Here is a 13,104-nt window from a genome sequence, read left to right on the forward strand (position 1 = left end):
TTTGGTTCAACTCACTGAACCTGGAGCTTCCAGCCACATCATCTGGAAAGTGAACTTCAATTTAAAATGTTCCCCACCTCCACTTCAAATAATGACACACCGTTTGACACATTCCCTGAATGGCAGAAAAGGAAGCAGCTTGGTTTTTAACAGCATATACTTCCTTAACCCTAGCATGCTTCACAACCTTGTATTCAATGAGTATTTGTTCCTCCCCAGGGGTGGAAGATATATTCAACATTCATCTATCTGAAGGATCACCCCTACCACATATACCTGCCCGTACATTGAACTCTTGTGCTTATGAAATCAGCTGAGCAGGCAGTCTGACTACGCCATTTTTAAGGAATGCTCTTTCTAGGGAAATACACTAAGTGTGAATTCTTAGGACCTTATAGGATGTTTTAGTATTCTAATCTTTTTAGAAGCTTGCATTGACAATTTATAGCTGCCTCATGTATGAAACATTATCTCATACTGCACCCATTCCTTGAGACATGATACCTGGCAGCCACTGTGGCACACATCCCTTCATTGTATCTTGTTTGGATTACTCTTATGCACTCTACACAGGGCTGCTTTTGGCAAGTGTTCAGAAGCTTCAACTTGTCCAAAGAAACGTAAGCAGATTGTCAACTGGGACTGGCTATAGAGAACATACAATTCCGTCTGGAAACAGACAGGTGATCAATGAAGTTGTTGCAACACTGGCTTCCTGGCCATTTCTGGCCAGAATTCAAAGGGCTGGTGATTACCTATAAAGCCATATATGACTTGGGTTTATATTATTTAAAGGACTGTACTCTCCCATACAAACCTACCCATGTTTTGAGATCCCCTGAGATCCCATCTCTGTCCCATCACCCTCAAAGGTACATTTAGGACGAACATGGGAGAAGTCCTTCTCAGAGGATGCTCCAAGGCTCTGAGACTCCCTTGCCAGGCTGGAGTGGCACCTTCCTTATCTACTTGCAGAATGATAATAAGGAAGGTGCCATGTTATTTCAGAAGGCCATTTAAGAAAATGATTTTTCAAGAAAAATAATGTGCAGGGCTTTTATTTGTTGCTGTTGTTTTAATTTAACTAGTCACAAATTTTAAGAGGGATTATTTTTAGCTTTTATGTGCTAAGAATTTTAACGTATATGTGTTTAACTGTGGTAATTTGCTGGGGGAAGAACAGGGAAAACTAGCAAGAGCATGCTTTAACTGCAGGAGCAACTCTTCCACTACTTTATTTCTGACTTATCAGCCTTTATTTAATGCTTTAGATTTCACATAAACAATTTGAAAATGCTTCTTAGCCGCAATACTAACATTTTTAAAACATCCTCCTACATGAATGATTATCTTGGTTGCCTTTACATTTATAGCTACTATTATGAACAAACAAGCTTTGAATTTGTAAATAATATTACCTACAAAGTACAGGTAGCTATTATAAAGCACATTGTGAAGATAACTATTAGAGTGTTTTCACTCTAAGGAAGATACATCTGGGGTTATATAATTTTATATAATCTTCTAGGGTTTCTTTGTTTTCTTCCTTGGGAATGAATTGTTTTCTTTCCAGAAAGCTATCATAATTTGAGGGAAAACAAGGTATCTGTGGTAAAACTGAGCTCTTACTTGATCTCTCAGAAAATGTACAGACAGCATGTCATCTAAGCTAGAAAAAAAGTATTTTAATTTAACCCAGACACCAGCTGACAAGGCATCAAGTCTTAGCTTGCACCAATTATCCTAGGTCACTCACTCCAACTACATACATATCCTTAAGTATTCCACAAGCTCAGGGAAAAACAAAAATATGGACAGATGCAAATTCTTTACATCCTTTTGCAATTTGCAAGATGGGTGTGATAGCTATCTAAATCTAGAGGACCTAAAGATAGTAGTGTGTGCATTGACAACCTCAAGGGGGGACTTCTGCAATGCATTATACTTTGGGCTATCTTTTACCGAGATCAGAAACTCCAATTAACTTTCTTATAATTTAATGCTAAATTTAAAAAACAGTTTTCAAGTCCAAAACAGCAATAAAAAATGTATACATAAGAGAAGGCTGTGTGTAAAAATGCCTCTATTAGGGGATACTGTATATTTTTGAAGGGTTTCTTAAAAGCAAAATTGAATCTAATAATGAAACATATAGAACAGGTTTGCGATTGAATAATGTACATAGTAAATTAACATATACCAGAAATAGACTGATACATTGGCTCCTACTGTCGAGCCCCTCTGCTAAATGCATTTCCATTTTGTACCCTATGCACTCATGAGTGAAATGTAGACACTCTCCATTTGTTGAGGATATGGTTGCAAGACCCCTGTGAAAGTGGGGAAATATAAAAAAATGTGGGGTTTTTTTAAATCTGAGAGAACATCTCTCTAGGTCTCCAACACAATCCTGTGATCAAATTCCATAGGACATTGATCACAGAATTGTATTGGAGGATCTAGTGATTTCTAGAGAGCACATTTTAATCACATCTACAAATGATCAAATCTGCAAAGGTCAGCCCCTCAAATATGGAGGGCTGGTTGTAGGCAGAATGCTAAGAACAGGACTATCAGCAATGGATACTGGACTAAATTGGCCACTGGTCAGACTAAGTTTAAGGTATTTTCCATGGTTCCTGGAGGTATTGCATGTTTATAGATAAGATTCCATCATCATTGTATCTGGATTGTTGCTTCACACAATTAAGCCATCAATTGAGTAATGTAAGAACTTTAACACTTATCAACTTTAATTCAAGTCTCTTTTTTGTTTGACTATAGTCAGATTAGATGGTTATCTGTCACACAGAATGTGGATTATATCAGAAAGCTCTGAGAAGAAAAGTCAGATTGGAATGAATGAGTGGGGAGCACGTGTAATCCAGTTATTAAAGGAAAAGCAAATGTGTACCTTCAAATACTTCTTTGTGTTCAAAACGTACGAAGTCGTTTACTGCTTAGACAGTTTCCATAAAGTCATTTTCAACAGTTTCCAACAGAAGCAAGTCTATACACCTTTGCTGCTTCTCAGAACTATATTTCTGCCTATACAAGCTTGATAAGTAGAATTTGGCCATGTTGGCACGCTGAATCCTCTCCATTTTGTGATGAAAGAACACATTCTTCCTGCTTTTTGTAAGGAAGTATTTAGGCACTAGCATAAGAGTAACAGTAACAGGATGATTGTTATCACTAATGGGCTTCCATGTCCATCACAGTAAGTCATGCATATTCTGCAGTGATTGATTGATTAATTGTTTGGTGCCACCCACATTTCCGGAGTCGTCTGGCAACGTGCCTTTTGCATTCAAGTCAGCTACACTGTTAGAAATGGCCTCATGCTACCTTCCTTGACCTATGAAGCTGTCTAGTTAGCAAACTGTAACCTATATTGTCAGCTGCTTTAAACAAACTGTCTGTTCAAACTCTTAATTCTGGCTGCTAGCCATTAACAGGCCCAAACCTGAAGTATTGGAGACAACGATTAAGGGAATTTTCACTACCACACCCAACAACAAACTTTGATCTCCATCCAGGGCCAAGTGACTTGACAGTTTAGTGCTGAATTCGTATCAAAAATCAAATGTGCATGGACTTTTCCAAAGCTGACACAACAGAAGTTATATGCTTGCATAGATGTATTTGTGCATCTACCAGCAGTGACTTATGGAAGAAAAACAGTGTTACCATGGATCCAATCTTATGCAAACTTTCCAGGGAGGACACACAACTGAAAACACGTTTGTCTGCCCTTTTAAGTATGAAACAGACTCTAATATGTCTCTAGCTAAGTTTCTAGAGACATATTAGAGTTTTTATTTTTATCCTAAGGGTAAGGTGACTTAACTGGAAAAATAATTTCTACAAGGCTTCTGATACTTAAAAATTTAGTCAACACAATCTTAAAGCAACACCTCATCATAAAAGCACATTGAAATAAACTTCTCAAACAGCAGAGAGTCTTACTCAGCAATTTTCACAGATATTTGGTTAGTAGCTATATCCGAGATGGAACATAATTTTGTGGAAGACAATTTGACAGTCAGAAGGCGTGGGGTAAAAACAAGAAACTCAGCTGATGTAGGTTTCACAAAATGCTGATCTACAAGTTCTACATTTGAGTGATTAGTGTACATTTGTGAATGTGCTCACTGTGTAATGAAACGGCATTCAAAAGTTAAGTCAAATGTTCTTAGGGATACCTTAAACCAAAATATATATAAACTGGACTTGATTTCTGTGTCTATTATCAAATGCCCCATATCATGGACCTTATTTCAGCTGCTATGGAATGCCACAAAGTCTTGCTCCTTTCTCACATCTGGAACACATCACAGATTCACCTTTTCTTCTAGTAAAGGCAATTACCCAGTCAATTGCGCCTTGAGTTTCTTACTGTCAACATGCACAGCCATTTTAATACATTTTCTAATGTTGGCCAGGATCTGACCAGGTACACTTTTACAAGATTCCACTGCTCTCAGAAGTTTGTTAAGGGATTTTCTTCTCATTATAGCCATGAGGCTGAACCCTGATGGATACCAAAAACCTGTTCCAGAAGGCTTATCAGTCTACTGTAGCACGTTTTAGAGTTTATGGGATGTGTGTGAGAAAAGTAATCCAGAAATACAGCACTTATATATATATAATTGAATATATATAATAGCTGTGGGGAGGGAGGGCATATCTGCAGATGACACTGGAAAGCCAATCAGAATAAAAACTACTAAGTTGAATGAAGCAGTGGTCCGAGTCACACAAGGCCATTCATGTGACCACAGTTAGAATCCCAATGCACAACATTATGGAGAAAGGCACCTTGTAAGATAAACTTCAATTCAACTTTAGAAATGACATTCACAGCAAGAAGGAAACAGATAGATTTAAGACTGCATCCTGCCCTATACACCCTCAACATATAGCAAAGAATGAAAAATTATTCTACATCCCCAGCTCATTATCCATCATAAATCTAAAACTTAAACAAATCATAAAATTAAAATATAATCTCCCTTTTCCTACAATAACTCACTGACAAAAGAGCAAATATAAAGATATTAGCACTCTATTGGTTATAAGGAGTTCTATCAGTAACAAGCAAGATCTCTTCATGAGCAAAACTAAGCTGGGGGACTTGACATTGCATATGTAAAGGACACAATTTAGCTTTGCCACAGAAGCCAGATGAAATGCAGTCTTTCTCATGCAAAATAAATCTACTTCTTATATTTTATGTATAAGAATGGATAGCAGTACAAACTAAAGATAATGAAAATAACTACTCAAGAAAGCAATGATGTAAACTACAACGATGCCATTATGTCAAGCATTTGCAGTAGCTCCTATTAAACATTGCAAGAAACAGCATTTTGTTTCCTGAACCACCACTGTGACAAAAAAAGCACCACAAAGGGACAACTGTCTGTGTCAGGCATTCTCTTCAAATAAAAACAAAAAGATCGGGTGGAATAAGTTGGCCTGAGACAAACACAGGAAAAACGTATTATACAAAGCCTCTCCCCTCAAGCAGTGATGATCTTTGCCAAGTCACCACTCAAGATTACATTTTAAAAGATTTTGTCTCAAGGCCACTGACGCATTAGTAATACACCAAGTGTCCATGAAGATTAATATACATTTGTGAACTAGTACTCTGTATGCTATATACTTGAACGATTGAATGGCTAAATTATTAATCAAAATGGCCTTTGTTTGTTAAAGGCAAATTTGTACTTCCTTAGTTACAGAACAAATGGATTTTTCCTGCTATGCTACATGGGTAAGTTATAATGGCCTCTTCATGATAAAATGTAAAGAGTGCATTCAGAAGACTAAAAGGTTCCATGAAAAGGTTTCCTGAAAAAGCAGTTCCCTGTCCTATATACAAAAAGCTCTGGGAACCAGCTGTTCAAAGGAAAACACAAACTTTAGCATAAACTCCTAAACTTTGGGATCTGTGGCAGCACTATTCAAGGAAAATCACAAAACCATACATCTTACAATATCCACACATTGGTTTACTACAAAGCAATATTTTTACTACGTAGGAACAGAAACCAATCAATGTAACTAAGCATCTTAATCAAGTTACACACAAAAACAAACAGTCATTTAATCCAGCATAGAAAACCCATGGCTGTAAAGTTTAAAATTTAGCCACCTGAGAATCAAGTTTGTTTCTTGCTTTGAGAAATCTAGATTTCTTGTCTTTATGGTTGTGAAGATAGGTTTGAATGTAAATGACAAATACGGAGTACAACATTAACTAGGATTTTCATTAAGCTAGGCTTGCAAGTTCAATGCCTTCCATATGTAGATCTATTCCCTTAAATGTTTTGCAAAAATACATAGAGGTCATGCAAATGAATACAGAATTTGGCTTTTTATGCCTCAAAATACTGAGTTGTGCATATGCATTAATGCACACAAGAACACAAACCCTGCAGGACATTAGATCAAAGCTTTGACACAGCACCCAGCAATAAATCCTTTCAATTAAATCAGAATCTTTTATCACTGTCTCATTTCACATCACCATGAGGGCACAAGTTGAATACTGTACACTGCACCTCAGATACACACCTACATAACCATTTATCAAGCTTTGAAACCCTATTAATTTTTCTCAAGCTCATATTAAATTGCAAGATTTACAAAGTTTTCATTTTACACATGGAGAAACTGAGCTTAAGTGACTCATATAATTACAACATAATGGAATTTAGCAGACTTCATGTTTGAGAATTTAGATTTAAAATGACCCTGCAAATATGAACAGTGACAAGGAACACTGCAACAAATACTGGGACATAATGCACAACACAATCAGACAAATGCCCAGATGTGAAAATGGCAAGTGAATGTCAAATATTTCTAATTTAGACACTAGGGAAAATGGTATTATCATGTTTCCTTCACAAACACACCACTTAAAAACAGACAGTTTAGCAATACCTTGTTGGAAATCAATCCCAAGGTACAAATGACAGCATTCAATCTAGTGACTAGACAGAAGACAGGTTAATACAATATTTACTTATGATAAAACTGCAATTTTTCACAATTTATAAAAATATTGGCAAACCTTATACATTAATGTTACCATAACTTAACCAAATTTCAATCAACATTTAAAAGCTTCATACTGATGCTGGAGAAGATTGCAATCATTGTAACCCACCTCTGATTAAAACAAAATACTAAAAGAAAAACAATGCCGTTAACTAACCCTTGGGAAAATTTTGGAGGCTTATCCAAGGTTCATACAGAAAAAGTGTAGCATTTGTATCATGCAAAAGCAGTGCATAAAGTTAGAGAACATAGTCACTTACCAATGGAATTAAAAACATGATAAACATCATAAACTGGACTTAGAAGTTAGTTGTATTCAGCTTCCATTGGAATAATGGAAGAAAAAGTAGCTTTTCAACGGCATCTACATATTACTTTGCATAGATCCATCCATGACCTTCAAGCCCTCCAATAAAAACTGTGCAACTTAGTCCACCATATTCTCCCAAGATTAAATAAGTTCCATCAGAGAAAAGATATGACCACTATTCAAAAGTATTTCCTACTAATTTAGGTCTGATTTACCATAATAACTCTTCCACATGACTAAAAAGATGATTTGGGTAGTAACTTAAATAGCAACCTTATTATCTACTATCACCCTAACAGTTAGTGTTGCCGGTGAGAGCACACAGGAAGCTTGCACAATGGGACATTGAGATAGAAGATTGTGTCAGCATGCTTAAGTGATCTCCATTCATTTTGAGAAGCAGGTAAGTATATTAAAGAAAATAAAGACTGAACATGTTCAGTGGACAGAGAATGCTACCCAGGGAGGGTGATAGTGGATGAAATGGTCATCCTAGAAGACAGCATGGCCTGCACACTCCACAGGACCTTCATAAAGTGCAACATTTTATTGCTGCTTCTACTTGTTCCACCCTTGAGTGAACTCAGATGGCTGACTTTTTATATCAGTCTGAAAGAGAAACAGGGCAATGCTGAGATAAGGTATGTACATATCTTACACTATAAATGATGCTGACATGTAGAAGGAAAGGAAAAGACTAATTTTCCCTTTCCCAGCTCTCCAAAACAGCAGGTCTATCCTTTCCCTACATCTGTGTAGCTACTTAATGCTAGGTTTGAAAACTTTCGATTGCTACATAGTACAAGAGAAGGTCTTTAGGCAATGGGAAAAGAGTTCTTTCTTCCTTCTCTAGCACTGAAACTACCATTCCCCTCCTTCAGGCTGAACATCATTACAAGGCGCTTGTTCTAGGATTTCTGGAGCCTGAATAGGAACTCCTCTGGCAGGAATAGGAAACCAGCCTTCCAGGTATTGACATAAAAGTCCGTCATCCCTTACCTTTCAGCTATGTTGACTACAGCTGACAGAATTTGGGAAATTATGACATTGCTGGCAATAAGGGAAAGCCCACAAATTGTTCACTCATCTCAGGATTTAGCGATTACTATAACAGGTGCGAGGAACAGGAAAAACATAGGAAGCTACCTTGCACTGAATCAAAGTCTTGCTTCACCTGGCCAGTATTGTTAGTTACATGGTTTCAGCCAGAAAATTATCCTAGGAGATCCTATCCAGAGATCACTTCAATTCCCTAGTGGTGTATCATTCAAGTACTAAGACTAGCCACATTTAGCTTCAAAAGCAGGTTAGATCAGTTATGTTTAGGGTAATGGTAATGTTGCAAGATGGCAATTTCCATGTGCCCTAACCACCACAGTGCCAATTATGGGAACTGCAATCTAAGATCATTCGTTAGCCAACATTTCCCGTATTTGAACTACAACGCCGTGGCAAGGAATGTTTGTTCACTCTCAAATGGCAATGTAGCTATGTCTATTTTCAATTAATAAATCTTTGCTCATGGCTTGTCAAACAAAATCATCTAAGATTTCATTGCGATCAAAACATGAAAGATGAAGGGACAATCAGAAGGAGTGCAGATACAAGATAGCAGCTGCAGGAAGGGTTGCAATCACTGATAAGGGCTACACCAAGCATAGGCAAACTTTTTTGGATGGGTGCCACGTGCCGGATTGGGTGGGTTGGACGGAGGGAGGGGGGAAGCAGTTGATATGGGGGGGAGAGAGGCAGGCCAGAGGGTGGTTGGAGTGGGAATGGTTGGCGTGGGGAGAGGGTTTTATACGCGGCTGTGTGAGGCTCTTGGGGGAACCCTGCACAGATGGGTGTGACTGTAGGGTTGCAGGAGGATGCAGCAGCAAGCCGTGTCTTCCTGCCGAGAGGAGAGTTTCACACGCGACTGTTCAAGGCTCTTGGGAAAGAATCCTGAACCGGGCGGCTATGTATGACTGCCGCAGCCCAACTCTCAGCTTAGGGACGTGGCAGCCTGCCACATACCCCAGCTGAGACGACAGGGAGACATGAGGCTGCCGAGAGCTCTCTGGAGGCTGAGAGGAGGGCTAAGGGAGATCAAGGCTAGAAGAAAGAGCCCAAGGGGCAGCATCCAGCCCATGCCTAGGCTACATTCACATCTTGGTACAGAGTTATTTTATGGAAGAGAAAACTGTGCCCTGTTTTCGGGTTTCCCTGACCTTTAAAATAATTTCCCTCATGACATAAAAGTCAAATTTCATTTATTTATTTAGAAAAACAGGTGGGAGACAACCTGAAGGCTTCGTGCACGTTCTGTAGCTTGGCCAGGAGGCACAGTTAAAGGTTCATCTTGAGAATTACTGCTCTAGATCCAAGTAACATTTGAGCAGTTCAACGTTCTGACCCAACTTGTTATTTCTCATATAGCAAAACATGTAATAGTAAGCAGTCTTCAGTTGCCTTCATTGCACACTCTTGACACTGTATAGGCCATATCCAAACACCGATTGTGTCAATTTCCACAAACACTGGAGAGAATTGCACTAGTGTGCATGCAAACAGCAGGCAAGCAGTGCTTAAGCAACACATACATTCAGTTTGTAGAAACGGTGAATGTATGAACCAGTTAGTCTCTTTCCCCCACCCCCAGGAGTATATTTATTCTTATATAAAATAACCAGGGACTGGCTGAATTTAGCTAGAGTAAACTAAATGCCCTGAATACAGACAAATAATATGATGTACAATTTTGCTAATGTTACTGGAAAGGTTAGCTTGCACAGTTAGATTTGAGATCCAAATGACTGGAAACCTACAAGCAGGATGCAATGCATTTGGATCAAGACAGAATTGCCAGCCAAATTGTATACCAGAGCTGTGTGCATTCACACTATGGAAATGGGTAAATCTGGCACAGAATTCAGTTGAATGCCCAATAAGTGTATGAGGTAGTGATGACAGTAATATGTTTGTCAGAACTCCCATTAAGGTTACACCCTCACTAAAAATTCAATGCTGAATATATTTCACCTAACCCATGCCTAATGATGCTGCATGAGATTTCAGGTGACATAGAAGGGAGTTTCAAAGCAAGAAAATACATACAATAGTATTAGTAAAGGCAGGATTGTAGAATTTGCCATTTCTTTTGCACACAGTTCTGATATTTTAACCACCCTGAGTTTACTTGCATAGAGAACTCTAAGCTCAACAATGTTTTTGTGACATTTTTTCAATAGTATATTCAGTGATGAAATAAAGTTTAGAAGCTGGTGAGCTATTCTTCTGACTCTTGTTAAATCTGGCTGACTAGTAAAGTACAGGAATTTAATTGCATATGAGGAAGAACTAGCATTGGAAATAGTTCATTTGATATGACTAGTAAGGTTAATAAGGGTTTGGTTATTTAATGGAAATAACCTGTTTATATGCTAATGCTCTCCTTTTGCAATTTGGAGGGACTTGATGATTGAAATGGAAAGGCACACAGGGCTGCTGATTTATGTTTCATTGAGAAGTATCAATGTAAAATGCAAAGTGCTATTTTGCTCTTTGTGGCAATTACTTGAACTATTACATTTATTTTTGCTGTATTGAACAGCACAGAAATCAAATATGCAATATAGCTTGTAAGAGCTCACTAATCAAATTCATTTTATCTTTTATTCTTCATTCATTGACTTGACCCATGAACAACTGTAAAAGTTTGTTTCAAAGTTCAAGTATTTCAGACATCTGAAACAGTTTTGGTTATCTCTAGCTTCAAATCAAGGCATGTTTTTTTTCTCCTTCCCAAAGTTATATAGCCTTTGTGAATATCTAATTCCATAATGCTTATCTGCACTCAAATGATCAGCAATTAAGTTCACCTTAAAATTAGAGCAATAGTAGGCCTTAGTTACAACAACAGTCATTAAGGCTTATAAGCAGCGGTGTTTAATGAGCTGTTTGCTTTCCTTTTCCTCCCCCATTCCCAATGTGATCCATTACAGACATTTAATTTGAGCAGGCATCAATAGGCCAAGCCTCAGAACCTGCAGTGAAAACATTATTTTTCAATTAAGTTAAAATCTTACTTAATTCAGCATGCCTTTCCTATTTAATCCAACCTGGCATCTGTTTCTTGGATCCCCTGAGAAAGTACGTTATTTGTGTATTGTATATTATGTACATTTGTGTACAATTTAATGGTTTATTTATGTATGCTGTTCAAGAGTTTTGGATTAAGAGGTATATGTATTTAATAATGCAGCTGCATGAAGAGGAAGACAAGAGAATAGTCAATGAACCAAAAGAAGCCTGTTGTTTTGTAAATGAGACATTTGCCACTTCAGTGTCTACTAGGTCTTGTGTCCATTGGCACCAGGCATTTGAAACTAAACTCGTTAGGAACTGCCCTGAAAGTGTGATGCTGAATCATTTCTGTCAATTCACAAAATTTAATTCAGAATACTGTCATGTTATAATTATTCTTCTTATCCAGTCCACATGTGTTATTTCTTGCTAGTTGAGAATGTCACTGCTAACATATTAGAAGCAACAAATGCTTATACGGGCAAATATTTGCTAGGAAAAGTTTTGAAGAAAATGGGCACTGAAAGCATGGTATGGTTATCAAGGTTCCAAAAGCACACAAAGGCTACAAATGTTACCCATGAAAGAATGCACCACAAATATCAGCATTTATTCATTTTTAACGTTTTAGCAAAAATGACAAGATACCCGAGCTCACCAGATTTAACTTGTGTTAGCTTAGGCTTAAACATTACACATTAAATTGTCAGCATTCATGCACAGCTAGAAAACATCCTTGAATTGTTTAAACCAAAAATGCACCATCAGTAACATACTAACATTATTCACTACTAAATACTGAAAGCTTGAAATTAAATTTGCCTCAGAAATGTTAAATTCACAGTAGATGTAAAATGACTAGTTGGCTCACATGTCAAAACAAAAAAGAAAGGGGGAAAAACGCAAAAGCAAGTTTCATGCTAATTATCACGTACAATTTGGCCCTAGCACTAATGCAGGGTAACTGCTAAACTAGAATCATGTTTAATAAAAAGCAAAGTGCATACAGAAATTTACAACAATTTTAAGGACAAAAAATGGTCCTGTTCATGTGGTCCCAGCAATTAAACGCAAAAGTCTGACATATGAGCTCCAATGAGCTGTTTATAAATACTTTAGATTACATATAGTATAATGAAAGAGTTCGTTTGGAATCTTCAAAAAATGTTCCTGTTAATCCTCAAAGGGTGCTTGTTATAGCTTAAAATCTCTTTTAAATGCGTGCGTTGAATTACTTGTTATCCAAGCGTAGCGGCTGCTCCTTACCATTTATTGTTAAAGACTTTAGCAGACCATCTTCTTCAACTTCTACTCTCTCTTGTCCATTCTCAACAATTCTGTAGGATAAAAATCCATTTTAATTGTATTTTTGAAGTTTTCTGAATAGCTATCAAGTTGCATCTAGATCTTCCGCCTATAAAGTGAGTTACAATCAACTGGTTCCAAGCAGAAGGAGCTAAACTTGAAAGCTTGGCTTCCTACAAAAGCTTGGAACAATTAACAGTCTTTGAACATTACTAGTTTAGCAAAATTTAAAAGAAACCCTAATCCCAACTTCTATCAGATACAAATTTTTCCATAATTACTACATTTAGAATCTATTATGTTGAATTTAGGCACCTTTATCGTAAGAATATCCAGAAAATTCAAGCCTA

General features: G+C 37.4%; 1 protein-coding gene across 2 annotated transcripts in view; it reads right to left on the reverse strand.

Moving 5' to 3' along the window:
• The window catches only part of dnajb6 (DnaJ heat shock protein family (Hsp40) member B6), a 60,874-nt gene that overhangs the window by 19,019 nt on the left and 28,751 nt on the right, over positions 1–13,104 (reverse strand). For both annotated transcript variants that reach the window (XM_008112289.3, XM_003221931.4), the window contains exon 8: positions 12,716–12,786. In XM_008112289.3, the coding sequence (XP_008110496.1) occupies positions 12,716–12,786 (71 nt within the window). The remainder of the gene's footprint in view (positions 1–12,715; positions 12,787–13,104) is intronic.

The sequence above is a fragment of the Anolis carolinensis genome, chromosome 6 (genome assembly GCF_035594765.1).
Source record: "Anolis carolinensis isolate JA03-04 chromosome 6, rAnoCar3.1.pri, whole genome shotgun sequence".
NCBI classification, from domain to species: domain Eukaryota; kingdom Metazoa; phylum Chordata; class Lepidosauria; order Squamata; family Dactyloidae; genus Anolis; species Anolis carolinensis.